Raw genomic sequence first — 27,698 nt, 5'->3', positions numbered from 1 at the left:
GGCCGGCCGAAGCGAGCGAGCGAGCGTGCGGCAGAGCGGCGATGGGATGTGGGAGGGAGCTCGTTCGCCGCCCCGCGTGTGCCTATGTGGGGCACGTTACAGCCCCGTGACGTCAGCGCGCAGCGTCACGCCGGGAGGGACGCACGAAAGTGTAAGTTTCAATTTTTTTCCCTCCCCCTTGCCTTCCTTCTGTGCCAACCGCCAAAAAGCCAAGAATCGCGGGACCGCCGGCGGAGGGGGGGAGGGCGAGCGGAGGCAGCGGCGAGCCCCGTTCCTCCCCATCCGCCCCATTCCGTGCAAGGAGCGTGAACAGGTGTGAGAAGGGGGTCAAACCTGCGGGTCGGCGCCGGGGAACCTCCAAGCTTTGGGGGTGGGGGGGGGAGGAGGCAGCAAAGCGAGGCAGGAAGGAGAGCGCGGCTTGGCTGGGTGAGCTTTGGCAGGGGCAGGGAATGATGGCGCTTTCGCGAGGAGGAGGAGGAGCAGGAGGGGTTGTTGCCTGCAACCCGATCCCGTGCATGTTTACCCGAAAGTAAGCGGGGGGGGCTTGCTTCCAAGTAATCAGCAATTGTGCATCGGATCGCAGCTCTGCACCCCGATCCCTAACCCAAGTACGGTAGAAGAAGAAAGAGCGGCTAATTTTAAGTGGCGATTTACTCCCAGGTAAAAGCTTTGTTTAGGATTGCGGCCGATCCATTATTATTATTGTTGTTGTTGTTGTTATTATTATTATTATTATTATTATTATTATTATTATTATTATGCATGTCTGCTTTTCTATCCAGTAAGCATGCAAAAGTCTCGGTGGAGCTTGCTTCCAAGTAAGCCTGCACACGGCTGCAGCCTTAAGGGATGGCTGAAATGTACTCGTGTTGGGTGGGGGTGCGGACGACACCCCCCCCTCCAAAAGTGTCCCTTCCTTTGCTTCAGGAAAACTTCACACTTTCTGGAAACTGTTGGAACCAAGGAAAGAAAAGAGGCTTGCAAAGCGAGGGGTTGGGGTGGAGAGGCGCTGGAAGGGGTGAAAAGACGTTGTGGGAAGGGCGGGCAACTTCTTATTATCATTTCCCATGCACACTTATGTCGCTTCGTAATTGTTGGCAGAGTTCATTCTGGTGCAGTTGAAGGAGTGTGTGTATGTTTGTGGCCGGAGGTTTGGGGGGGGAGAGCAGAAAGGTGCCCCCCCTCAACCTTATCTCCCCACAAACACAGCTGCTTTGCCTTGCAAGGAGGAGGAGGAGGAGGAGGAAGCCTAGAGGTGATGGTGTTGCTCCTCGGCTGCTTCTCCCCACCCCCGAGGGGGTTTTGAGGAGGGCCGTGCATTGCACATGTGCAGTTGGCATCTCTCTCTCTCTCTCTTTCCGTGCAAGAGCGGCGCTGTGGGTGGGGGATTGCTCGGGAGTGTGTTGTGGGGGATGGAGTTTGCTCCCTGCTTCTCCTCCTCTAGTTCCTCAGGTACCGTCGGCGCCTTGGGCAGGGGAGTGGGTTGCAGGGACCGAAAAGGAAGACAGGTGGGAGACGAAGAGGAGGAGGAGGAGGAGGCAGCGGCGGTGGGAAGCGCTTAGGCGGGACGGTTTAATGCGAGGATCCTCTTCCTCCTTCCTCCCCTCTCTCTTTCTACCCCGGTCTCTTCCCTCCCCCCTTCCCCGGGGCGGGCGGGCGAGGAGGAGGGTCTGCTGAGGGTGAGGTTGGTGCCTGGGTGGCCCCCCGTCTCTTCCCTCCAGCCTCAGACTCCCCGCGCTCTGGTCGGGCTTCTGAGGCCCTGGAGAGGGGGCGGGAAGGTGCAGGAGGCGGGGGCTGGCGGGAGTTGTTCTGTGGAGCGCAGATGCTGCTTCGCCTGGTTTTCACAGGGACTCTCAGGACCAGTTTCCTCCCCCCGCCCCCCCCCCCCAAGCAGCATGTAAATTTCCAGGGCCTGCTTGCATGTTCGCATGGAGAAGCAGTGTGTGTTTTGTTCAGCGTTGGGGGGGGGGAGTGCAGTAGGGGGTTGGGCCCCTGAGGCCTAGCAACTGTTCTGCAGTTAATGGGTCAGGAGCAAAGCCCCCCACCCCGCTCCCCCTTCTTCTTGGAAGGGGGCTGCATGCAGATTTATGCAGGAGGCATATTTATGCTTTTCAGTCATCCAGCGCATAGCTGGACAGGGTGCAACTCCCCACCCCCACCTCTATGATCCTGTCAGTTCAGGCCATCTTGCCTTTATATTCTCAGAAGATCAGGGGCCAAACGCTTTGGAGACGGAGCTGCTCTTAATTTATGAAGGCTTTAAGTTGGGTCTTTCAGACTGTAACTTACTTTTACAACCCCGTGCTGAAAGTCAAGAAAATGTAGCCATCTCAATTTTAAAATGTGTTTCCCTGCAATAACCCAAGTTCTTCTCTTTTAATTTATCATTTTTAGAATACAGTGCTACTGTTCCCGTACCTGTGGCAATCAAGCAAGTAAAGAACTGATTTCTTGGGTTAAGTAACATGGCAAAAGATGTAAGTATATTTGTAAGTAATGGTCCTACAGATAATGTTTTCGCTTATTGTATTTGTATCCCACCTTTTTTTCTCCAAGGAGCTCAAGGTGATGTATATGGTAATCCCCACAACTACCCGGTGAGGTGGGTTAGCTGAGAGGCAGTGACTGGCCCAAGGTAACACTAGCATTAATAAATATAGGAATTCACTGTTACCCTATGTATTCATGTAGCTGCATCTACACAGCAAATAAGCAGGTGTTTATCCAGCTGCATTGACTCCATCCTGTGCCGCATAATGGCAGTGCAGCATATCAGTAGGAGCATATCACAAATATGTGTGGCTACATCCCCATCATTTAGGCTAAGATGCTTTTAGCATAGTGTCATAGAGATGACAAGTCATCTCTTCTAATGATGAGTAGTGTTGAATCTGGTATATTGTAGTGGTGGTATATATGCTCATAGTAGCAGCATCCTATACTGCTGTACTAGGGTAGCATGAAACACTTAGCAGAATTCCATAAGTCACTATGTTGTGTTCTCACTTTATTCCAAACTAGGGAAGGCCAGTTACACGTTTGTGGATCAGAATCAGTTTTATTTGAGTCAGCAGCCCCCACATAATTATGAAGGTATAATTTTTTTTGCCCACCATTTCACATGTGAATAAACTAGGGAAGGCTTCTACCTTTCAGGATGTTTATTGCTAGCCCAATGGCTCCTAGTATAGCTCCAATAATAGCTTAACACTTGCTTTGCTTTGCTCTGCTTTCTTAAAAGCAATATAAGTAGAAGGTTTACACTAAAAAGTTATAGGCTTGGGGATCTGTAATAAGCTGTTTGTCCGTCATATGATTTTGTGTGATGCTGACTTTGATCATCTATGGCATGAATGAAAAAAACCTTTTTAGTGTTGTCTTTTTAAGTATGATATTGCCTGGCTGAAATAGAAGGTACACCTTTATCCTTCTATTAATCTAGCCCTCTTCTAGCAGAACCACACCTTCAGCATTGAAAAGCATATGACAGTTTGGTTGTTTCTTTGTGCCCTATTCTTAAAAAAAATAGAGTTGTTGAATTTCCTATTAAGGTATTTATCATAGACTCAGATCGTGACCTAAAATTGAAATTGCAAAAAACTAGCTACTGGAATCTATAATTTCCTCCCGTTGTTGTAATTGTCCTGCAAACTAGAACAGTCAGTTCAGTTTCATCAATGAGCATAAGTTTAATCAGTATGGGTAATCCCACTGATTTAGAGCAGGCTTCCACAATTTATAACACATCAAGCTAAACAATTCATCAACCATGTATTGTAGGCTGGTGTGTACTTAACAAACCCTGTTTTACAATATCACTCGGATATCACAAACAGACAGAGGGCTGTGCTTAGTTTGGCAGGTCCCAAATTCTGCAGTTAATTTAAATTAGGCAATTAAAAGTGCAAAAGAAAAAACACAGAAAAATAATTGTTTTAAATCAAGTTTCCCATTTTGAATTTTTTCCCCTGAACAACTATGCATGCTAACTAGTTAACGACAACAAAACATGTTGGTTGGCAACTAAATTGAGCCATTATAAATGCTATAAGTAAAATGGAGAGCTTTTGTGGTCTTGCAGCCCATATCCACTGCAAAAATAATGTGGGATTAGAGACAAGTAACAGATCTTTGTTTGGATCTCTGTAGAGATACAGAAACACCAAGGAAGGTCACTTACAGTCATGGGAAAAAGAAAGTGACCTTCTTTGAATTCTGTGGTTTTACATATCAGGACATAATAGCAATCATATGTTTCTTAGCAGGTCTTAAAATTAGGTAAATACAACTTCAAATGAATAAAAGTACATGACTTATTACACCGTGTTATGATTTATTTAACAGAAATAAAGTCAAAATGGAAAAGCCATATGTGAAAAACTAAGTACACCTTATGATTCAATAGCTTGTAGAACCACCATTAGCAGCAATAACATTAAGTAATTGTTTTCTGTAGGACTTTATCCATCTGTCACATCATTGTAGAGGAATTTTGACCCAGTCTTCTTTACAACGTTGCTTCAGTTCATTGAGGTTTGCTGGCATTTGTTTATGCATAGCTTTCTTAAGGTCCCACACAGCATTTCAGTTGGGTTGAGGTCTGGATTTTGACGGGGCCATTGCAACACCTTGTTTCTGTTCTTTTTCAGTCATTCTGTTGTAGATTTGCTGGTGTGTTTGGGATCCTTGTCCTGTTGCATGTCCCAGTTTCAGCCAAGCTTCAGCTGTTGGGCAGATGGCCACACATTTGACTGTAGAATACTTTGGTATACTCATGGCCAACTCAATGACTGCAGGGTTCCCAGGTCCTGTGGCTGCATAACAAGCCCAAATCATCACCCTTCCACCACCGTGCTTGACAGTTGGTATGAGGTGCTTGTGCTGATATGCTGTGTTTGATTTTTGCTAAATGTGCTGTGCATTATGGCCAAACATCTCCACTTTGGTCTCATCTGTCCAAAGAACATGGTTCCAGAAGTCTTGTGGTTTGTTCAGATGCAACTTTGCAAGCCAAAATCATCCTGCCATGTTCTTTTTAGAGAGACGAGGCTTTCATCTGGAAATGCTTCCAAACAATACTTGTTTAGTCTTTTTCTATGGGTACCGTCATGAATTTTAAAATTTAACATGCTAGCTGAGGTCTTTAGAGCCTGAGATGTAACTCTTGGGTTTTTTGCAATTTCTTTGAGTGACTTTGGGGTGAATTTGCTGGGTCGTCCACTCCTGGGAAGATTGGAAACGGTCTTGAATGTTTTCCACTTTTGAATAACCTTTTCCGCTGTAGAACATTAGTTGGAGATGGCCTTGGAACCCTTCCAGTTTTATGGGCAGTAGCACTTGCTTCTCTAAGAGTGTTGTCTTTCCTCCTTGGCATTGTGTTAAAACACACCTGAATGCTCCAGACTGGCAAGCTACTAAAACTTTAGCTTTTATGGAGGTGGGCACACTTGCTGATGATCAATTAAGCAAGGGTATTTGAATAGCAGCCCCTGTCTGCTACTTATCCTCTTAATTCCCATGGATCAGTAAGGGTGTATTTAGTTTTTCACATATAATTTCTCCATCTTGAATACAAGATCACCTATATGGACTCTGGATCATCCTGATGAGATGCAAGATGGCATTTCTAGAATACTATCTGTGAAAACTTGCTGCTTCCTGGATCCAGTAGGCATCAACAACAATAAATTCAGTATATTGCTTTTATGATACTTAAAACTAAAAAGTTTTATTTTCCTCTATGGTTCTAACTAATTCTGTTTGATAAACTGTTGTGATTGAGTTTAAGAGGTAAGTGTGGACTTAACACTTTTGTTTTAAATTCAGATTTCCTTTATAAACATACACAATTACAAAGTCACTTATAATGCAATTTCCTCCTGCCATGTTTAGGGCCTCAGGATATTACATGTCCTTGCAAATGCAGAGAAATATGAGGCTTGTTTTTCTTTTGAAAGTACACTGCAAATTCTAAAATGTATTGCTGATAATCCGTGTTCAACCTAAGCTTTGTTTTTAGAATTACAGTCCCATTTGGTTTTCGAACGTTTTGGAAGTCGAACGGACTTCTGGAACGGATTCTGTTCAACTTCCAAGGTACGACTGTAGTGACGCTGTGGGACTCAGCCCTATGGTAATTATACCATGGGGTCCTGCAGGGATCTGTGCTATTTAAGATCTACATGAAGCTGTTGGGAGCCATTATCAGGGGACTTGAGGCGATGTATCATCAGTACACTGATTGTACCTTGCCTCATCTCTTACATCTATTGGAATCGGGAGCTGAAGGGATAGACGCGGGCCAGTAAGCTGAAATTGAATCTAGAGAAGACAGGGGCCCTATGGATTGGTTTCTGGGTCCAGAAATTACGATTGGAATGCAGTTGCACTCCCCCTAAAGGAGCAATTGTGTGATCCAGGGGCACTCCTTATTTTACCTTATTGTTGGAGACTCTGATCACCAGATACGCCCGATTCCCTAGCTGTTGCCATTCCAGGATAAGGATAGTTGGAATTTTGATGACTCTACATTGGGCCTCCTTTGGAGGTTGCAGCTGTTGCCTGGGTGCTGTCAAGTTTAGGTGCCTCAAGCATATTGAGCCAGCCCTGAGGCAACTTCACTGGCTGGCTATTTGTCAAGGTGTTGAGTTTAATATATGAAGCTCAAATGGCTTGGGGCCCACCTACCTGAAATAGCACCTTTCCAGGATCATCCTGCCTCTGAATTGAGATCTGCGGGAGATTCCTTATTGGTTGTGCCATCAGTGACAGAAGTAGGTTTAGTTGACCCAGAGCAGGGCCTTCTTGGAAGTAGCACCTTGACTTCAGAGCTGTCTTTCCCCTTGTATCAGGCCAGATCCCACTCTCATTTGGTTTTAGTGGCAGGTTAAGACATTTTAGTTCTGCCAGGCCTTTGTGTTGTTTCCAGGCAATTTTTGTTTCAGATGAAGTGTATTTTAACGGCTTTTTATTCAGTGATGTATGCCATATGATGTTGTGGCCCAACCTTTGACCTTCAAGTAGAGGGCATGGAATAAATGCCCACAAATGAAATATACAATATTTGATACACAATATTTCACTTTACCCATACGTTTATTTTAAGTGAATTTGCAATATGTTAATCTTGTAAGAAGGAGTTCCGTATCCACTGAGAAAGCAGTACCTTGCACAGTTTATAGTTTCTTGCTTTTGTACATGTATGTTTCATGTAGTCAGGTTCCAAAGAGCTGCACAAGTAATCAGTGTGCAGTAGGAGTCTTTGCACTTCTATTCTTTGAGTAATATTAGCGCACATCCTTTGCAGCATGGCAGATTCCTTTGAAACTGAGGGCACTTTCCTAAGGAGGTTGTGTGTGGCATTGGTTGGTGGCTGTTTAAAGAAAGAACATCCCAAGTCCTATGACATACTTAAAATAGCTTTTGAATGGTTGCTGCTATGACTGATGGGAGCAGAACTGACATTGCTATATGTCTCTGGAGATAGAGAAGGGGGTAAAGGTGCCAGTCAGATTGACAAAGAGGCAGTGTAATTAAAGGAAGTATGTCAAAGTGGGCAACGGACTGAAGGAAACTGAAAAAAATAATTTCTGATGGATCTGTGATGAAAGGGAAAGCCAAGGAGATTGTAGGGTTGAGGCACAGCCTCAGCAAGGCCCAGGAACAGAATAAACGATGCACTATTGGCAGGAAGGAATTTGGTGGGGGCAGTAATCCAGGAAGTCAAGGGGGGTCAATTTGCTACCTCTACAGCCTAAACTTTGCTAGCACTATTGTACTTTGAGTTTCGTAAAAGAGGACTCAATGTTAAGGTAGCAAAGAGTGGCAAGTTGTGGGGGCAGTCTGAGGACACTGAGATCCAGCGCCGAGGGCCTTCTGGCGGTTTCCTCATTGCAAGAAGTGAGGTTATAGGGAACCAGACAGAGGGCCTTCTCGGTAGTGGCACCTTCCCTGTGGAACGCCCTCCCTTCAGATGTGAAGGAGATAAAAGAATTACACAACTTTTAGAAGACACCTGAAGGCAGCCCTGTTTAGGGAAGTTTTTAATATTTAATGCTGTATTGTTTTTAACACTTGATTGGAAGCCACCCAGAGTGGCTGGGGAAACTCATCCAGATGGGTGGGGTATAAATAAAAAAATATTATTATTATTATTTATTATTTAGTTCAAATCAATATGTTAACTACCGTATTTTTCCGTGTATAACACGCCTCCTATTTTGGGCGACTCCAAATTAAGAAAATGGGGGGGGGGGATTTCCAAGAGTCGTTAAGCTTTTCTTGGGGAGGATGGCCCAGAGTTGTTAAGCTTTTTTGGGGGGGATGATTGCCGAAAATCACTTACCTGCCGCTAAAAATCGTACGCGTCGCTGAAGACCCGCAGCTGCCAATCAACCACCCTATTGCCACAGCAGCAGCCAATCACCACCAACCCTTGCCGCAGAGAATCTCCCGCTTGCTGCTGCAACAAATCAGCCAACCCCCCTCTGCACTACCTGTGTATAAGACGAGCCCCAATTTTAAACCTAATTTTTTGGTAAAAAAATCCTCGTCTTGTACACAGAAAAATACAGTAATTAAATACATCATTTATAGAGTTATTATTGTTGACAATTCTTTGTTGCTCAGCCAGGCTATAGAGTTCAACTCTGTGCTGTTATATAATTATTCCTTGTTCTACCCTGAAGTAAAAGGGCTTTTTGAAATGTTGCAAGTTCTCTAGTGCAAAGAGATTGTCCTCTCAGAGAGGGCTGCATACTCTGCTTATGCTGCTTATATTATCGAGTTATAAAGTAACAACTGAAACTAAATAATTACGAGAATCATTGGAAACAAAATAATTTAAAATCATGGCTAGCCATTATGTCCAAACTGGGAAACATGGTTTGTTTCCTTCAAATCATGATCAGTATGTCAAGAACAAACCTTGACATAAGAGTGTCATTTGCGGGAGTGGAACAAGCCACAATCCCCAGTTCTGATGCAGTGCTAAGTTGCTGCTTCCGCTCACTGGCGAGGAAGAGCAAAGTGAGAGTAATCTGCATATTCATGTTAAAATATTATTCCTAGCTTACTATGGGGTGTGAATGCAGTTACCGTGTTCAGAGAAGACTGAGTTAAACGTAAGGAACATAATGTATATTGGCATATGTGTTTTAGTATCCCCATAGCAGTGCATGTATCTGTGGCCAATAATGTGTAATACTTAACAAAAAGCATAGACTCTTTCTGTATGTAGCATGTAGCTTAATTGAATTTACCATTAAAGTATATAGAATTTCAAGAAATGTGGGTTGGGTTATCACTCAAACATTTTTTTGTTGTTGCTTTCTACATCTAGCTCCAAGCAAAGCACGGCAAATAGCATTTTTTTGCAATAGGAAAATAGATGTATTCAGTAAATGTCTGTGGAGTAATTTGTTTGTTTGTTTGTTTGTTTGTTTATGCAGCTTCTAGAGTATTATGTTCCATATCCAACTGGTATATCAGACTTCTGAGGGAATTCAGCTGGTTTCCTGATTTTGATAGAAAATATTTGTACACATCAAGTATTTTCTTAAAATTACATCAAAGCATTCTTTTTTTATTCCAGTTAATTAGCCTTTCTTATACCAATGTTAAGAAATTTGGGAGGTGGGAGTTATACATTGAAGATATGGCATTCTGGATTTGGGCGCTGTTCAGTCATACCTGCTTGAGGAGAAGGGCAAGTTAGAAGACACTGCATGAAAGATGTGAATGCAACTAACTGCTCAAGTTTTCCTGCTGGAGCAAGTGCAACTTTTAGCCTAAAATGATGCGGTGGGAGAGGGGCTTTATCTTACAGCAGGAGGGGTAAATTCAGATTTCCATAGAAGTGTTTTACATGCCTAATTGGTCATGTTTAAGATACTTGGTTCATTATCTGTTGTTGCATTTTGTGGAGTTCAACATATATTGCTACAAAGGACTTCTAACCCCCAGTTCTCTTTCCCTCAGTCTCAATCATTGCAGATAATTTATTTGTGTTGAGGGAATTTCATTTCATTTATTATATTTCCATGCCACTTTTCACTCACGAGATAAAAAAATTAAAATTTTAGATTTAAACTTAGTTTTGATCATTCAACAAGTGTACAAAATATTAAGAAAATTGGATGACATGAGGTAAAAAAGTTGGATCACTTGATATGGAATGACCCACTGGTAAATGATAATATTCAGCTAGTCTGTAGTATTGCATTCTTGAGTTACCGGTAGGTGATTGAGCACTCAGTGCCAATGTTCTTCGTTGAGCTGGATTCTCCAGATTCATTTCAATCTAAATTTGCTTGTTGAATGGAGATAACTTTCTCTGCCCTAGTGTACCTGGAACTGGAAGTGGGGATGTATGTCCCTGAAGTGTCTCTAGTCCAGGGATAGGCAACCTAAGGCCCGGGGGCCGGATGCGGCCCAATCGCCTTCTCAATCCTTGTACAGTCCAGGAATCAGCGTGTTTTTACATGAGTAGAATGTGTGATTTATTTAAAATGCATTTCTGGGTTATTTGTGGGGCCTGCCTGGTGTTTTTACATGAGTAGAATGTGTGCTTTTATTTAAAATGCATCTCTGGGTTATTTGTGGGGCCCGCCTGGTGTTTTTACATGAGTAGAATGTGTGCTTTTATTTAAAATGCATCTCTGGGTTATTTGTGGGGCATAGGAATTCGTTCATTTTCCCCCCCCCCCCCCATATAGTCTGGCCCACCACATGGTCTGAGGGACGGTGGACTGGCCCACGGCTGAAAAAGGTTGCTGACCCCTGCGAGTCTAGTCTTTCCTGGAGATGTAGTTCCAGAAGGTGGGGCTGGGGGTGGGGCTGACTCCTTTTGGACATTTTGACTGTAGTGTCCTTCAAGGTTCTGTCTTGTACCACATGCTGTTTAACAGCTACATGAAATTGCTGAGAATGCTCGGGGTTGCGAAGTTTAGTCCCATTAATATGCTGATTAAACCTGGCTCTCTCTCCTTTCCATGTAAATCCAAGAGAGCTGTTCCAAGTTTTGATTGGTGCCAAGCATCAGTAACCAAACTGAAATACCTTCTTAGTTCTTTTGCATGCCTAAAAATGGTAGAACTTCTCATTTACTAAGCCATCAATTTTCTTATTTTAGTGGCTTTCTATCCTTTAATCTCAAGGGACGCGGGTGGCGCTGTGGGTAAAGCCTCAGTGCCTAGGACTTGCTGATCATAAGGTCGGCGGTTCAAATCCCCGTGGCGGGGTGAGCTCCCATCGTTCGGTCCCAGCTCCTGCCCACCTAGCAGTTCGAAAGCACCCTTAAGTGCAAATAGATAAATAGGTACCACTATGTAGCGGGAAGGTAAACGGCGTTTCCGTGTGCTGCGCTGGTGCTGGCTCGCCAGATGCAGCTTGTCACGCTGGCCACGTGACCCGGAAGTGTCTCCGGACAGCGCTGGCTCCCAGCCTCTTGAGCGAGATGAGCGCGCAACCCTAGAGTCGGACACGACTGGCCCGTATGGGCAGAGGTACCTTTACCTTTTTTTATCCTTTAATCTGGGCTCCATCTTTGCCATTAACGTGTTGACTTATTCCAAATGGTATTGTTAACTAAATCATCTTATTCCGTTTCGAGTTGCCATAAGGAGCTTTGATTTTTTTTAAATCTCCAATGCTAATTTAAAAAGTGTGGAAATTGTTGCCCTAGGGAACCACAATAAAAGTCTCACCTTTGAAAAATGATGGGTTTTGGGGGGGGAGTAAGGTAAGAAAATGCAAAAACTTGATAAAAATTTATTCCTTGTGCTTACAGTACTTTTAATTTTTGCTCTGCTTGTAAACGTGCTAAGGGTTGAATATGTAGAGCTTTATAATGCAGGCTGCTGGCTTATTTTAAAGATATGCTTCTCTTTATTATACCTACATTTTGTTTGATTCAGTCCTAAGAGTTCACAGCAGTCCTGTCTTGGAGAAATAATTCCCTAGTTGCTTTGCTCATGTGCTAGTCATCAAGAAGCAAAATTGGTGAGTTGGCTGGCAGTGCACTCTAGGGTACAGGGTAGGCCTATAAAGAGCTAGTAAACAACTGTGTGTACTTCAGATTTCCAGTGCACCTGCTGTGAAGTTCTGGTGATGGCAGTCAAACCCTGGTCTGACCTCCAGGCTGAATTCCTTTGAGGTCTTATGGCAACTGTAATCCTTGTGAAATGCAGCTTTGGTGACATTTTAAAACGTTTTGCTTTCCTAAGTTGAAAAAGAAACTTTGAGCTAAAACTCCAAAACTCACTTTAGGGCCAGAGGGAGGCATCTGAAAGGAAAATGTATGTGATAGTTTAACTCCTTTGGTGTAAGAAGCCCATGACCCTGGTAAAGAGGACAAATGTCAACCATGTATTGATCAGAGCAGTCTACATAGTTGCTTGCTTCTGCGGTGGGTGTGTAATGGGTCGGAATATTGCATATTTTGTTCTTACTAAGAGCTGGGTTGCACAATTGCCAGCTGATAAGTCTGTATGCGTAATGGGGCATTGGGAGTGTGTATGTGCCTATGTGCAAGTTCCCCAACTCCTTAGGACAAAACAAGGTGTGGCCTGAACCAAGGGGGAAGGCTAATGGGGATTTTGTGTATAGCTATATGCACACCTGGAACAGAGTGCTATGATAAGCCTGCACAGTAAACATCACAGATCTGGTGCTTGCCAGGACCACAAAAAAATCCAAGGCACAGACCCTCATGGATCTTAATTATTTTTTATAGAGAGTGATAACAATACCACCAACAAATCACAGAATGCATTTGTGGACACAAAGGCAACCTATAACCTGATGATGGATGTGGATGGTCCCTTGCAAAACCTATTGGGACCTGGAAATGTAATTTGTTTACAAAGTACTTTACATCTAAATAAAATGTGTCTTCTCTCATAGGCTGGTCTAATTGAAGCTAATGGAGAATTAAAGGTTTTTATAGACCAAAATCTTAGTCCTGGAAAAGGTAAGAAACTCTTGTTGTCATTGGCCTTCGTATTTAATGAAGTAAGATTTCTGTGTGTGTAGTAAGGCTGGCTTCAAGTTTGAGGAGAAACCTTGGGGTGGGGAAGGGGTCCCATTCCTCTTATCTGAAGACCCTGGTGGGCTCAACAGGGCTGCAATGGCTTTTTTTCCTAGCCACACTTGACACCTGGGCCTAGTCTTTCTCACAGTGACCCAGATCTATTAGTACTTTGTAAACTTTAAAATTTTGCAGTTGAAAGGCAGCGTGTACAAATTTTAGTCAGTAAATATATCCTAGGCATGTAATGCTACCTGCACAATGGTGTTTGTTGTAGAAGAAAGTGTACATATTGACCGTTCAGTCTTTCTTACTTATAGGTTTTCACTGAATTTTTGAAAGAAATACTTTATACAAAAACAATACATTAAACAACAACAATTTTTAAAAAGTGCACATGATCAGTGGCAGCCAATACTGTCATCAACCATTGCCATGAATTTGCGTAGGGAGTCCATGTGCCCAATAATTTCCCACTTTCCCCTTGTGGAAAAGGCATCTTCTCATCTTCTCATAGGATTATTATGTGTTTAGCTATCATGAGTGTCCACAGCAGCCAGTCACATTGCTCCTCACTCAGATTCCAGAGTGGTATGTACAGTGGTACCTCGCAAGACGAATGCCTCGAAAGACGAAAAACTCGCAAAACGAAAGAGTTTTTCGTTTTTTGAGTTGCTTCGCAAGACGGATTTCCCTATGGGCTTGCTTCGCAAGATGAAAACGTCTTGCAAGTTTGTTTCCTTTGTCTTGCAAGTTTGTTTCCTTTTTCTTAAAACCGAGCATTCACTTCGAGGAGCAACTCATAGCACGCGGTGTGGTAGCCTTTTTTGAGGTTTTTGAAGACTTTGGTGATTTTTGAAGCTTTTCCAAAGTCCGTGCTTCGCAAGACAAAAAAATCGCAAGACGAAAAAGCTCGCGGAACGAATTAATTTCGTCTTGCGAGGCACCACTGTAGTTCATCAGCAACATCTTTGAATCCCATGGATACGTCTAAGGCCTTATTTATGCAGCTGTTTATCTTTGACCCAAAGGGTGCAACTTTTGAGCAGGACCATGTTGTGTGACATAGAGTTGCTTGAGGGGAGCCACAGCGGCAACCTATATCTGTTTCATAGTTGTTTATGAAAGAGACAATGTGTTACTCAGTACTCTCTGAAAGTGAGGCTTTGGAATCTTAAGTCTTCAGTTGAAGTGACCGAAGGGGATAGCACCTGCTCAAAAATCCAGATGTGCCATAGGCCTATAAAAAGGTCCTGACCCCTGCTGTAACAAATAAAGCTTCAATTCATTTACTAATGTGTTTGTATCCTAGATTTTTAATAAAATTATTTTTATGGGACAGGGCATCCAAATGTGAGTAAGAATACATTTGAGACTGATACAGTTATTTCTCAGCAGAACCATTCCACTTTCGTTCCAAGCATAATTCAAAGTGTTGGGGCTGACTTTTAAAGCCCTAAAATGCCTCGCCCCAGTATACCTGAAGGAGCGTCTCCACCCCCATCGTTCAGTCCAGACACTGAGGTCCTCCTCCGAGGGTCTTCTGCTGGTACCCTCACTGCGAGAAGCAAATTTACAATGAACCAGGCAGAGGGCCTTCTCAGTAGTGGTGCCCTCCCTCTGGAACGCCCTCCCTTCATATGTCAAGGAGATAAAAGAATTACACAACTTTTAGAAGACACCTGAAGGCAGCCCTGTATCAGGAGGTTTTTAATGTTTGAGGTTTTTATTATGTTTTTAGATATGCTGTAAGCTGCCCAGAGTGGCCGGGGAAACCCAGCCAGATGGGCGGGGGTAATAGTAACAACAACAACAACAACAACAACAACAACAACAACAACAACAACTGTTATTACTTTAGTTTCCTAAATCAACTTATTGACTTATACCACAAACATTTTATCATGATTTGGTTGCGACTGCAATTTTCTAATTCTCAAAATAGGCGTATAATGCCATCTGCACAAAAGAAAGACAATCAACTAGGCTATACTGGTGTCTCATAAAGATCACACTTTTAAAAAGTTGCACACTAGAATAGTTAATGTTAAAAATCTCTTCCAATCTCAGATGCTACTTGCCAGAAACTGATTGGTATTTTCTTATTTCCTTTAGTCATCAAATCCCTCCTGAATTATTTCAGACAAGACTGTATTTAACTACTTAGAAGGGTGGGTTGGTAATTGGCTGCATATACACCATCCTAATATTCTGTAGCTATTCAAGTGAATAGAATACTTTTTCACTTTACTTTCTACCATTCTAAAATTTTACTTCTATAAAATATTTTGTACCACAGGGTGGCAGCATTTATACAGAAATGCATATACGCATTGCTCATATAGAACTTTTAAAAACTTCTGTCTTCATGACGTCTTGGAGACACAGGCTGCAGTTCTGTGTATGCTTCACACTGGCTGTTTCCAAGTAAAAATGGATGCGATTGTAAAGAGATGTGGAAGCTTTCTTCATATTGACTTGTGGCTGACAAGATTTATCCAGGACCTTGGTAGGGAACCTCTGACCCTCCAGTTGGCATGGTTAATGGTCAAAGATGATGGGAGTTCAGTCAGTAGATTTTATGGTTTATAGCTAATGGCAATCACAATACAGTATGAGCACAGATCACACAACTACAAAATGAAAGACATTACTAAAGGATGATGGGAGTTGAAGTTCAGAAATATCACGAAGGCCATAGATTCTCCAGCCTGATTTAGAAGTTAATCTTGAAGCGAAGCAGATGTTTCTGGTAGTAGTTTAAGTCAGTATGTCAGATGTATTATAGTGAGGGATTCTAATCTTGGCACGTTGATTTCTCTGTCTGCAGAGAATTAAATCGAGCTATTATGTTTGAGCTCAATGGTTTATCTCGAGGACTTCATCCTAACATTTGCTCAAGTAAAGAATGTCTCGCGCTCTCACATATTTAAAAGCATTTTAACTTGGACGTGTGCAACAGAATTAGGTTAAATATTAGACTGACCTCTTTAGTTTGCCTAGTCAGATGCTAATTGTGTTGCCAGTTATTTGTTACCATTTTGTAACTTTTCAATTTGTGTATTTTAGGTGTTGTTTCATTAGTAGCCGTTCACCCTTCCGCAGTAAATACACTTGGAAAACAACTCCTACCGAAAACATTTGGACAATCTAATGTCAACATTGCACAACAAATGGTACGAGGCCTGTAGGGAAACCTACTGATTCATTTGTGATATGTAACTTGTAGATTTTGAGGTGCCACATTAATCCTTTGCTGGGGTCAGCCTCAACATTGGAACACATTCTGAGAAAACATGCATAAGATTGTTCTACGTCAGGGGTGACTAAACTGTGACCCTACAGATGTTGGTGTGCTGCAGCTTTTATCAGCTTCTGCTAATGCACCCAGTGATGAGGGATGGTGGGAGTTTTAGTTTGGAAACATCTAAAGCGCCGCCTCTGTTGTACATTAGAAATTTTTGAGATCTACATAGGAACCATGGGGTCCACTTAACTTGGCAGCTTTCAGTGGAAAAGAGCACTATTAGATGAGGTTCTTTCAGAAGCATGCCTACGTAATATAAGTTAGAGTTTGATTCCAACTTAAGAGTTTCCTGGTTGGGCAAAATACCCACTAAAAATGTAAATTGTGGTTTTACTTTTTAAAATGTATCTAGTATAAAATTACGGCTTCCATACTAAGGAAGATAATATAATTACAGTGTTACCTCGGTTTTTGAACGTCTCAGAAGTCAAACACTGAAAACCTGGAAGTAAATGCTTCTGTTTTTGAATGCGCCTTGGAAGTCGAACGGCTTCTGCTCAGTTTTTTTCCAGTTTTCTCCATTGAATTTGCAGACCGCCCTTTGCGCCTCGGTTTTCAAACATTTCAGAAGTCGAACGGTCTTCCAGAACGGATTCTGTTCAAAATCCGAGGTACCACTGTCATCTGAATAGGAGTGGCATTAACTGACGTTTTGTATTAACTGTAGGTTATTGGTACACCTCAGAGACCTTCAGCCCCCAATACTATTCTGGTATCAAGTCCACATACACCCAACACACACTTCGTACCGCAGAACCAGACTGCAGATTCTTCGCCTTGGTCTGCTGGGTGAGTAAAATTTAGTTAGGTTACAACATATTCACAGGAAAATGTTACAACATATTCACAGGAAAACGCATGCCTCAAAAGCTTTATTCTTGGTAACTAAAGTTGGGCCTCATATCCAGCTAGTTAGCTAATAGCTGAAAAATATTGGGCCGAATCCAATGATATCCCTGGAGGCTTATGTTAGCAGAATCAGGGAAGGAGATAAGTGTTTGCCAGTTTCCCTGACAGCTCCCCATGTGATCCAGATACTTGGAGGACCCTTCAGAACACCATGGGAGGTGATGCAAAGAGCTACAGGGGAGGGGGAGGTCAGTGACAATCACCTCACTTACTGTCCTGCCAGCAGAAGCCTCCCTGGACCAAAGCCCTTTCCATCCACTCGAGGACATAATTGCATTCAGTTCTCTTAAACTTGTAGTTCGTTTCTTCCTCATGAAAGGTTGGTATCTGAAGGTAGAAAAAGGTGTGTATTTCTATAGAGTTTCCTTTGAATAACGTTATAAGCAAACTCAAAATGTTTCAAGTAATAGGAATGTATGCCTATTGTCATAATAGGCCTTCTCTGTAGTGGCACCCTCCCAGTGGAACGCACTCAGGTGTTAAGAAAATAACAACTACAGTCATACCTCGTGTTGCGTTTGCTTCATGATATGTTTTTTAAGGTTGCGTCCCGCAGCGACCCGGAAGTACCGGAAAGGGTTACTTCCGGGTTTCGCTGCATGCGCAGACGCAGCGACATGCGCAGACGCGGGTTGTGTTCTGCTCATGTTGTGAACAGGACTCTGGAACAGATCCTGTTAGCAACCAGAAGTACCACTGTATCTGACTTTTAGAAGACATCTGAAGGCAGCCCTGTTTAGGGAAGTTTTTTAGGATTGATGTTTTTATTATGTTTTTAGATATGTTGTAAGCCACCCAGAGTGGCTGGGGAAACCCAGCCAGATGGGCAGGGTATTAATAATAATAGTAATAATAATATTCTCATATTTTAACTGTGCGTGTCTAGGTCAGACGTGGGTGTCCAAACCAACAAGTTACGTTAATTAAAACAGTTTCTTCAGTGCCATTGCATTTCTTTAAAAATACTGTTTTGAGGCGTTCTGCTACTGTTTTTGGCTGTTTTTATATATATTTTATATATGGACGTTTTATGATGGACTTTATTTGTAATGCCCAATAAAGGTTTGGCAAAGTAAATATGAGTTCTGCTTCTATGCAGACAAATTCCTAAAGGCAGTGGGCCAACACTGCCACCATTAGAACATATTTTATTATTGATGAAGCCTTCTTTTGCACAAGGTTTAATGAAACAAGTGATTTGGGGTATCGGTTCTCTTAAAAAAAAGAAACCCACCCTAAAGTCGTCTCATTGGTTTTGGGGATTCGTGTGTGTGTGTGTAACTCATTGTATCTGTATTTATAGGAAGCGCAACAAAAAGGGTGAGAAGAATGGCAAGGGTTTGCGGCACTTCTCTATGAAAGTTTGTGAGAAGGTTCAGAGGAAAGGAACGACCTCATACAATGAGGTAGCAGATGAGTTAGTTGCAGAGTTTAGTACCGCAGATGCACACATCTCACCAAATGAATCGGTAAATATATTCATGTTCTGAATTTAGTAGAGACAACAAACCCTTTTCCTGCATGCTACAAATTACCTACTTGCAGACACAGCCCCTTTCCTTTTGCTTTCTCTCTCCCAGTGTGTCTATTGTGTGTTATGAAAAATTCAAGTTCTGGTTTTCAAGATTAGAAATGCTACTCTGTTAACCGACAAAGTTGCGATATTACCTCAGCCGTTCAATGACTGGATAAAATCTTTAAAATAGTTTAATCAGAGATATTCTAATACTCTTAATTCAACAGCAGGCTTATGATCAGAAGAATATTAGACGACGTGTCTATGATGCCTTAAATGTCCTTATGGCCATGAACATTATTTCCAAGGAGAAGAAAGAAATAAAATGGATTGGCCTACCTACTAATTCAGCTCAGGAATGTCAGAATTTAGAGGTAAAATGTGGTGGACATTTCTCATTTGCAGCATTTCTTTAATATTGTTTTCTGATTACTCGGGATGAACAGATTCCCTCACTTGCGTTCCAAGATGGCGGCATGCCTTCGGTTCCACACAGGATTTCATTCTGGTTGGAGACCCAGATTTTGGAGTGGTGGAATAATTCATTCTGCACATCTGGCTTTCAAAATCATAACTTTCTTTAATTGAGAATGATTGTGCATTTGCAAAATTTCATAAGTAAAAAATAAATCTTCAGGGTAAGAACCTCCCAAGTGCTGGCGGAAGACAGAGGGAGTAGACAGTTGACACTTCCTCCCAAGTTCTGGAAATATTCCAGAACACTGTAACTAATAATGAAAATTTGAGTTCCACTTTAGGGAATATTTACAGTGAAGTAGAGCCTTAGAATCTAATAGGGTCAGATTCCATAAGCACCTCTGTTTAATACCCCTTCATTCTATGAATGACTTCACTATAAGAAACAGATACATTTTTGGTTGAATTATTTTGATTGTCTTTTAAATAATCTCTGAACAGGCTTATGTATCATTTGATGGTAGTTAGCTCTGGGTGTTCAAGATTTTCTTGTATGCAGAGAGAGGGTTTATGGCTGTTGCCACACTGTCGTTGTTGTTTAAGAACAAATGATGTTTGGAATTCATTTCAGCAGATATGAAATCTTGGATTTAAAAAAAAAAATCTAAAACAGCCGATTCTCATGCCGTCTTGTGAACTGCTTTGGAATCTTGCCTATGTTTCAAATGTATATATTACTTGAGACAGGGTGCTGCTTTTTGAGAACCAAGTATAAAGCCCCCTTAGATTCACAGAATGAACTTCTTGGTTCCTTGGATTTTAGGCCACATACAGAGCATTATGTAGCTATGGTACTTCTCAAATTCACCCAGCTCCTCTCTAAAACTAACAAAGTTTCTTTTCTTAAGGTGGAGCGACAGAGAAGACTTGAAAGAATAAAGCAAAAACAGTCACAACTACAAGAGCTAATACTTCAGGTATTTTTGGAACTGTTGTTTGCCTTGCCAAATCAATTTATATTTATTTATCAGTTGTCTAATGCGTTAAGATGAGCCAATTTCCCCCTGAAGCACTTACTTTATCCCACATAAGTAAATGACATGACTGGGAATAAGAGGATAATGGGCTGGACAAGTCAACAAGGTGCGCTAGCAGAAGCCAGGGCAAGGGCTCCTGCTACTGGAAAGGTGCTCCCCCCCCCTTATCTGCCTCAAATCAGCTCTGGAGGGTTGAGAGAACTCCCCAGAACAGTGCATGGGGATTGGAGAGGGGAGATTTTTCCGTCTGGCAAGGCGAAATGATTTCCTCCCAGTGGTTTTAATTCACTTTAGCAATAAGGCATTACACAATTTTCGTTCTTGATTATTGCAGGCACCTATATGCAACATCATCTGATTCTGTTCTATATGTTTTGTGTCTCCTGTTTTTATTTTAGGCCTGCCCTAAAAGATAGAGTAGAATTAAATAGGGGAATAAAAATAATAATTACGGTAACTGGAACAACCTCAGGGGTGTTTATTAGACAGTCTTCTTTGCATTTTTCTGGGGTTTCAAGAACAGCAGCTTTTTTACTTCCGGAAAGTACTTCCTCTTGGTAACCAGGCAGTATCTGCATATATGAAATGGCACTGAGGGAATAGGCTTTTCTTCAGCTTCCTGGTCAACCCAACCTGATTAGGCAGATTTTTCTCTTCCCTAACCCCCCACTGTCTTTCCTCATCTTATTTTACTTCTATTTTACGGATGATCTTATGTTTAAAAAGTTTGTGCAGAGTTTATTCACTTTGTAGAAGTTAGATTTTTTTCCCATGTTCTGGACTCTGTTTTGGAGCTGGAGGAAAACCTTCCACTTTGGGTGTGGGTGTGTGTTTTGTGTGTGTGTGTGTGTGTGTGTGGGTGTGTGTAGACTTAAACACATGCCACCTAGTAACCAAAAAGGAGGCATTTCTCAAAACTTTAGAGTGTCTAATCCAGAAATGCTTGGTTATAGATACTATTGTTACTTGTTTAATTATTCTTAAATATTCTTATTTAAGAATTAATGCCAAACATGCCTTCACAATTGTTTTCCTATTCTTAAAGAAAATGAAGTTGTTTATATTTAAATCCCTTAACAGCAAATTGCCTTCAAGAATCTTGTTCAGCGAAATCGTCAAGCAGAACAGCAAGCAAACAGACCACCAGCTTCTAATTCTGTCATTCATTTGCCATTTATCATTGTGAACACCAGCAAGAAGACTGTGATTGACTGCAGTATTTCTAATGACAAGTAGGTTGCTAGTAGGGAAATGAGTGTTTTCTTCTGTCCTTGCGAATACACTGGCTGCATTTGCATGAAAAATTATAATAAGGGATTGGCTCGTGCTTTGCTCCTCCCTCTAGTAAGCATGGGAGCAACAAACCATGGTACTTGTCTTAGCATTATATATGAACTGGGGAACATGGTTTGTTTTGCTCAAACCAATGTCCGGTAAGCAAAGAAGAAATCTTGCCCTTCATGTTGTGGTTTATTTGAAGCAAAACAAACCAGGACCCCCAATTCGATCATAACACAGTAAGCCAGGGAGCATAGTTTCATTGCTCATGTTCTTGCAAGGGGAGAGCAAAGCTGCAACCCGCTGTACATGTTCATGGAGCTAGCTTGAAATTTATGCAGGAAAATGGACTAATCTCTTAAATACTGACAAAGTTGGGGTTGCAAATTCTGGTTTTATTATTTTATATTTATATACCACCTAATTGCCTAAGTGGTTTCGAAGTGGCTTACAAGTATAAAAAACAATAGAAAAAATACAAACGCACGTAATGAAAATCCACACTAAAACAGTTCATTCAAAATGTTAAAATAAAAACTCGCAATTAAAAATGTACAATAAAGTAAGCCCATTAAAGCAGCACAGAGGTTAAAACAGGAGGTTCAGTTTAGGAGATTAGGCGGGGTGGAGGGTGGGAATGCTTCTAGACAGGTATGTCTTCAAGAGCCAGGGGAACACTGTTGAAACTTCTTGTATTTAAGCAGGTGGAACATTCTACCACATTGGTGCTACTAGTGAAAAAGCTGGCCTCAACATTCTATAACCTGATGAGATTATAGCTGATTCTGTGAGCTACACTCCTCAACACTGATTTCTGTAGGGCTCCACAAAAGACCTCTGCCAGTGAGACTGGACAGTGTTGGTCTTGATGGGGTCAATTATCTTACTAATATATGAAATATTGAAATATTTGAGACTACTGCTTGCTAAAAGACAATGTTGGAATTGTATAACAGCATCAAAATGTGCTGTATCTTTTAAAAGTTGCGTATTAGTAGAAGGTACACTTTGGAAGAAAATTTTATAACCCTATGTGCATAGCTTTTTGACCAGTTTCTACCCACTTTCTGTAGGTTTGAATACCTATTTAATTTTGACAATGCATTTGAAATACACGATGATATAGAAGTGTTAAAGCGCATGGGAATGGCTTTTGGGCTAGAATCTGGAAGTTGCTCAGCAGAAGACCTAAAAAATGCAAGGAGCTTGGTTCCTAAAGCTCTTGAACCATATGTGACAGGTAAGATTCTGTGAAAGATTTCCTTATATTTAAAACGTGTGTGGATAAGAAACCAAATTGCCATTGGAACTTGACACAACTGCAATATGCAGCGCTATAGGATACAAATAGTTTGCAAAGCCTTTTATCAGTACAGTTGCCTAAATAAGCATTTTCTGAGTGAAAAGTTCTTAAGAACTTCCCTGCCCCCAAATGATGGAAATAAAAGTTCTAATAACTTCAGTAACTTCATCAAATCATTGTGGAGTTACCTTCACTAACATAGAAGTGGATTATCAAGCAGTTGATTGTGAAATGTTAGGTGCCAGGCCAATCCTAGAAATCATTGCAGAAAGGAGAATTGTGTGTAAAGTGCTATGGGTGGCGCTGTGGGTTAAACCACAGAGCCAGGACTTGCCGATCAGAAGGTCGGCGGTTCGAATCCCCGCGACGGGGTGAGCTCCCGTTGCTCAGTCCCTGCTCCTGCCAACCTAGCAGTTCGAAAGCACATGAAAGTGCAAGTAGATAAATAGGTACCACTCTGGCGGGAAGGTAAACAGCGTTTCCGTGAGCTGCTCTGGTTCGCCAGAAGCGGCTTAGTCATGCTGGCCACATGACCTGGAAGCTGTATGCCGCCTCCCTCGGCCAATAAAGCAAGATGAGCGCCGCAACCCCAGAGTCGGTCACGACTGGACCTAATGGGTAGGGGTACCTTTACCTTTACTATGGTGCTATCCTCCGTTGGTATCAAAAAGGACTGCGGAACATCAAAATTAACAAAGCTGTCCTTGAAATAATTGTTAACTGGATTGGAGTGCATTCTAGGAGATCTCTGGCAGCCACAACACTATATGGCTCTTTCATTCTTCACTGCTGGCCACCATTGATCATGCATAATGAAAAGCAGTGGTTGGCTTGATAAATATGTACTTGTCAGCTACTAGAGCAAATTTGAACCAAGTCTGATTTCGTTTTAGCACGTTTTTCCATACTTGTAAGTGTAGCAGTTACGAATGATCAATATTTTCATAGTAAAAGGAAGCTGTCATATTCATCTTTGCCTCTGCTGTTCCATAGAATTGGTTTTATTTACTAAAATACAGTGGGGTGTTTTAATGAGACACTTAGTTTTTTATGCCATGGAATCCCTTTAGAGAATTAGGCTTTGTACACCCAAACTTATTTTCCTCCCATTTTTCTTCTGCTTTGTATGCACTTTAGAGATTATTCAGTGCTCCTATATTTTAGTGGGAACTTTAATGGGCCATGTAACTTCTTTTTTTCTTTTTCTTTTTAAGCTGCTTTAATTTTACTTTATTTTTGTGATGGGCACTTTGTACAAAATTTCACTACATGTAAAAAATATTTGGATTAGATTTGTGTTTAGTACAGAATCAATGCTGCAGAATTCATAATGCTTTCTTCCTTTACAGAAATGGCTCAGGGATCAATAAGCAGTGTGTATGTCTCATCCTCATCAGGTTCAGCTTCAAATGGGACAAGATTTTCAAACAGGTTAGATGTGATTTCTCTTTAAATACTGATAAACCTGGCAAATGGCAAGCACCTTCATTTTTAGAGGGGAAAAAAGCCCCCATTGATTTTAATGCAGAACAAAACTGTATTGCATACGGGGATATAGGGAAAAACAAAAAGAAACCATAGGGATGAAAGGTGGCAGAAATCACATATATTAACAATTCCCATATCACATAACGAAATAAAAGTTAACTCAAAAGTCCAGATTTCCTGGGAAGCTGGTGTAAGTTGTTGTAAGTGGTGTTCATTTGTATACAAAATAAAATCCCGCTCAACTGGATAGAAGGTGTCCGATGTAGCTGTGCTTTGCAAAGTTCAAAGATGGCATGTAACTTCTTCCAAAACGGCAATATTCCAATTTCTGTATGGTGGGCAAGCGTGCAGTAGCCCAAGCATAGGCAGACTCGGCCCTCCGGATGTTTTGAGACTATGATTCTCATCATCCCTGACCACTGGTCCTGTTAGGGATGATGGGAGTTGTTGTCCCAAAACATCTGGAGGGCCAAGTTTGCCTATGCCTGCAGTAGCCAACAAAATATATAACGAAATCTTTCAATATAATCATCTTATTGTCATGCCCAAAAATAGGAGAGCAAGAAGAGGGTGTAATTAAGTTGACTGCTTAGTTTCATTAAAAACCAGAGACCAAAAATGTATAGACCTACAAACACTTTCACCAGAGGTAGAAGTATGTTCCCCTAGCACCACAACTTTGTCAACGTGAGAGGCGTATGACATTTGCCCTGCGGTCCTTATGCCATGTACGATACAGCTTAAAAGTGTGGTTTCCCTGATATGGACCAAAATCGACTTTACTGCCCAAATAGAGCATATTACTGTATTGGCCCGAACATAAGCCTCACCCGAATATAAGCTACACCTTTAAAATTCAAGGGGGGAAAAGAAAAAAAGACAATATCCGAATATAAACCACTCCCTTAAAATTCCACAGGCACTCACACCCGTTCCGTTTTACCGTATGTCTGTTTCAGCTGCGATACCGTAAAAGCCATTTTTTTAAGGTGAATTTAAGCCACACTTTAACTTTTCATGGTTGGAATTGGGGGGGGGGGGTGAGGCTTATATTCAGGCCAATACAGTACATTCCAAATATCACCACCTGTATTCTCCCCAATATCTCCCTCCCCAGAATTTTAAAACCAACTTAGAGCCTGCAGTGCAGGTTAATAATTGCTTATATGAAGCTGCAACCCAAGCTTTTAACATAGAGGAACAGGGTTTTTGTAAGAGGTCTAGTGACCTGTGCGCGGGTGCAGATCAGCCAGAAAACATGTTACCCAATAAAAATGCAACCAACCGATGTCCTTGATCTGGGAGGCTTCCTTGGTAGCGGGTGATGGATTCTGGTCGGTTGGATTTTGTTGTTAGCCAGATAAAATCTTATCAGCAGCTGCTGAGACTTCCTAAGGAAAGTGCTTCTTTCATCAAAGTGCAAATTTCACTTTTTGTTTTGCCTAATAGTTTCCCTACGGGACGCAGGTGGCGCTGTGGGTTAAACCACAGAGCCTAGGGCTTGCCAATCAGAAGGTTGGCAGTTCGAATCCCTGCGACGGGGTGAGCTCCCGTCGCTCGGTCCCTGCTCCTGCCCACCTAGCAGTTCGAAAGCACGTCAAAGTGCAAGTAGATAAATAGGTACCGCTCTGGCGGGAAGGTAAACGGCGTTTCCGTGAGCTGCTCTGGTTCGTCAGAAGCGGCTTAGTCATGCTGGCCACATGACCCGGAAGCTGTATGCCGGCTCCCTCGGCCAATAAAGCGAGATGAGCGCTGCGACCCCAGAGTCGGCCACGACTGGACCTAATGGTCAGGGGTCCCTTTACCTTTAATAGTTTCCCTAATAGGCATTTTGAAGCCCAAAGGGTGATAATAGTGTAGAGCAGCCATAGGGAAGTGTTGAGAAGTTGGTCCCAATTCATACCCACAAAGTCTTTTTCTTTCCTTTTGCCATTGAATCCAGGAAGGCACAGCAGTTGATCCTGGCATCCTAGCCAAAGATACGAGCAAAGTCCCTGGGGTCCAGTAGCAACCTTGCATGACTTCAGTTCAAAAATATTTTTAAGCACATTCCTTTTCTCACCCTTCCTTCTGCATAGCTGTGTTGTAAAAACGTGATGCATTAATGGAAAACCAGTTAAAAGTATTGATCCCAATTTGCTTTTGTTTCAGTGACTACTCAAATGGAGGGGATGGAATGTTAGCTACAAGTTCCAATGGATCTCAATACAGCGGCTCTAGAGTAGAGACACCAGTGTCTTATGTTGGAGATGATGATGACGATGATGACGAGGACTTTAATGAAAATGACGATGACGACTGATATTTTTTGCGTGTAGACTTTTTTAAATGTTAAAATTCAGCAAGCTTCAGGAATAATTCTAGGAAGAGAATTGTCATAAAATTGCCCCATCAAGGAGATACTGGTAAGAGTCCTGAAAATGCTCCTCCAGTAAAGTAAAAAGAATTGTTTGTTTTATGTAGATTTTTTTACATGTGGTGAGGATGTGTGTGTTGATACCAGTGTGTTAATGCAGAACCTTTATTTACTCTTTGCTTAGAATTTTTAACTTGAAGGAAAATGCATTTTGCCCCTAAGTGTTGTTGCTAAGTTTGAAAATGTAGCCACATTTAATGGAAAATAAAATCTGTCCACCTGTCAAAAATGCATACACTGAATGGCATTTTATTTAGAGTGCATTTAGGTGACACTTCTGTACTGAAGTATAGCAAACAAATGTTATATTTTGCTGATCATGCAGAGTCCAAAGAAACAAACAAAAGAGCCTCTTTTTAAATGTTAGTTTGCGGAAATTGTGTGAATTTATTTCCCTTTTAAAAATTATTCTGATCATTGTAATTCCATCAAATTTATATATTGTGTTTGCTGAATGTTAGGACATATGAAATACAATTTTTGGCAAATGTTTACTGCCAAGCTGGCACAGCTGTGTAAATGTCTTGAAGGTTTGGGATGAGTTTTGCTTATGATAAAAATTTGCCTGATTTCTTACAGGCAGATTTTGAAAACAATTTGTTATATAGTTGTTTACATACCTATAAGTCTATCATATAAAAGACATGTACTGAAACAAATGTTTATATTTGTTTCTTAAACATCTTCCAGTAATCTATTATAAAGTTGAAATTAAATATAGAGAATGTTTTATGTTTAACTCAAAATTTGTCAATCACTTTTAATACTTCATTTTTTTATAAAAGAAATTTCAGGGCAGGTGGTAGTCTTTTAAAATTTATTCACAAAGAATTAACTGCACAAATACTGTCAGCTGCCTGTTCTAAGACAGTAGTCTTTTTATTGAAACACAAATAAACTTTTCTGTAATATTTTATGGAATATAAGCAGTTTGTTTTACTTGTTTAATTGTGGCACTATTAGTTTTTATTAATAAAAAGCGCGTGGGCATTTTTAACAA

General features: G+C 41.5%; 1 protein-coding gene across 5 annotated transcripts; it reads left to right on the top strand.

Annotated features, from left to right (window-relative positions):
• On the top strand, positions 1-27,698 carry TFDP1 (transcription factor Dp-1). 5 transcript variants are annotated; one of them, XM_079972891.1, is made up of 12 exons: positions 1-151; positions 2,395-2,477; positions 12,904-12,970; positions 16,097-16,203; positions 17,002-17,123; positions 18,547-18,712; positions 18,987-19,133; positions 20,085-20,153; positions 21,294-21,445; positions 22,565-22,731; positions 24,144-24,225; positions 26,434-27,698. In XM_079972891.1, exons 2-12 carry the CDS (start codon positions 2,466-2,468, stop codon positions 26,582-26,584), a joined length of 1,242 nt encoding a protein of 413 aa, XP_079829017.1. In that variant the 5' UTR covers positions 1-151; positions 2,395-2,465; the 3' UTR covers positions 26,585-27,698. The 5 variants fall into 5 exon arrangements, with proteins under 5 accessions (XP_079829017.1, XP_079829019.1, XP_079829015.1 ...); XM_079972893.1 differs by lacking the exon at positions 1-151 and adding an exon at positions 181-313 and having other exon boundaries at positions 18,990-19,133; XM_079972889.1 differs by lacking the exon at positions 1-151 and adding an exon at positions 181-313.

This window comes from Podarcis cretensis (genome assembly GCF_951804945.1).
Source record: "Podarcis cretensis genome assembly, chromosome: 4".
In the NCBI taxonomy this organism is placed as follows: domain Eukaryota; kingdom Metazoa; phylum Chordata; class Lepidosauria; order Squamata; family Lacertidae; genus Podarcis; species Podarcis cretensis.
Note: the sequence above shows the minus strand (reverse complement) of the source record. Positions and strands in the feature narration are given on the sequence as shown.

Coding starts and splice junctions, on each gene's coding strand:
- TFDP1 (XM_079972891.1), top strand. Junction 18,713..18,986: donor ACATCTCACCAAATGAATCG/GTAAATATATTC, acceptor TTAATTCAACAG/CAGGCTTATGATCAGAAGAA. Junction 19,134..20,084: donor AGGAATGTCAGAATTTAGAG/GTAAAATGTGGT, acceptor TCTTTTCTTAAG/GTGGAGCGACAGAGAAGACT.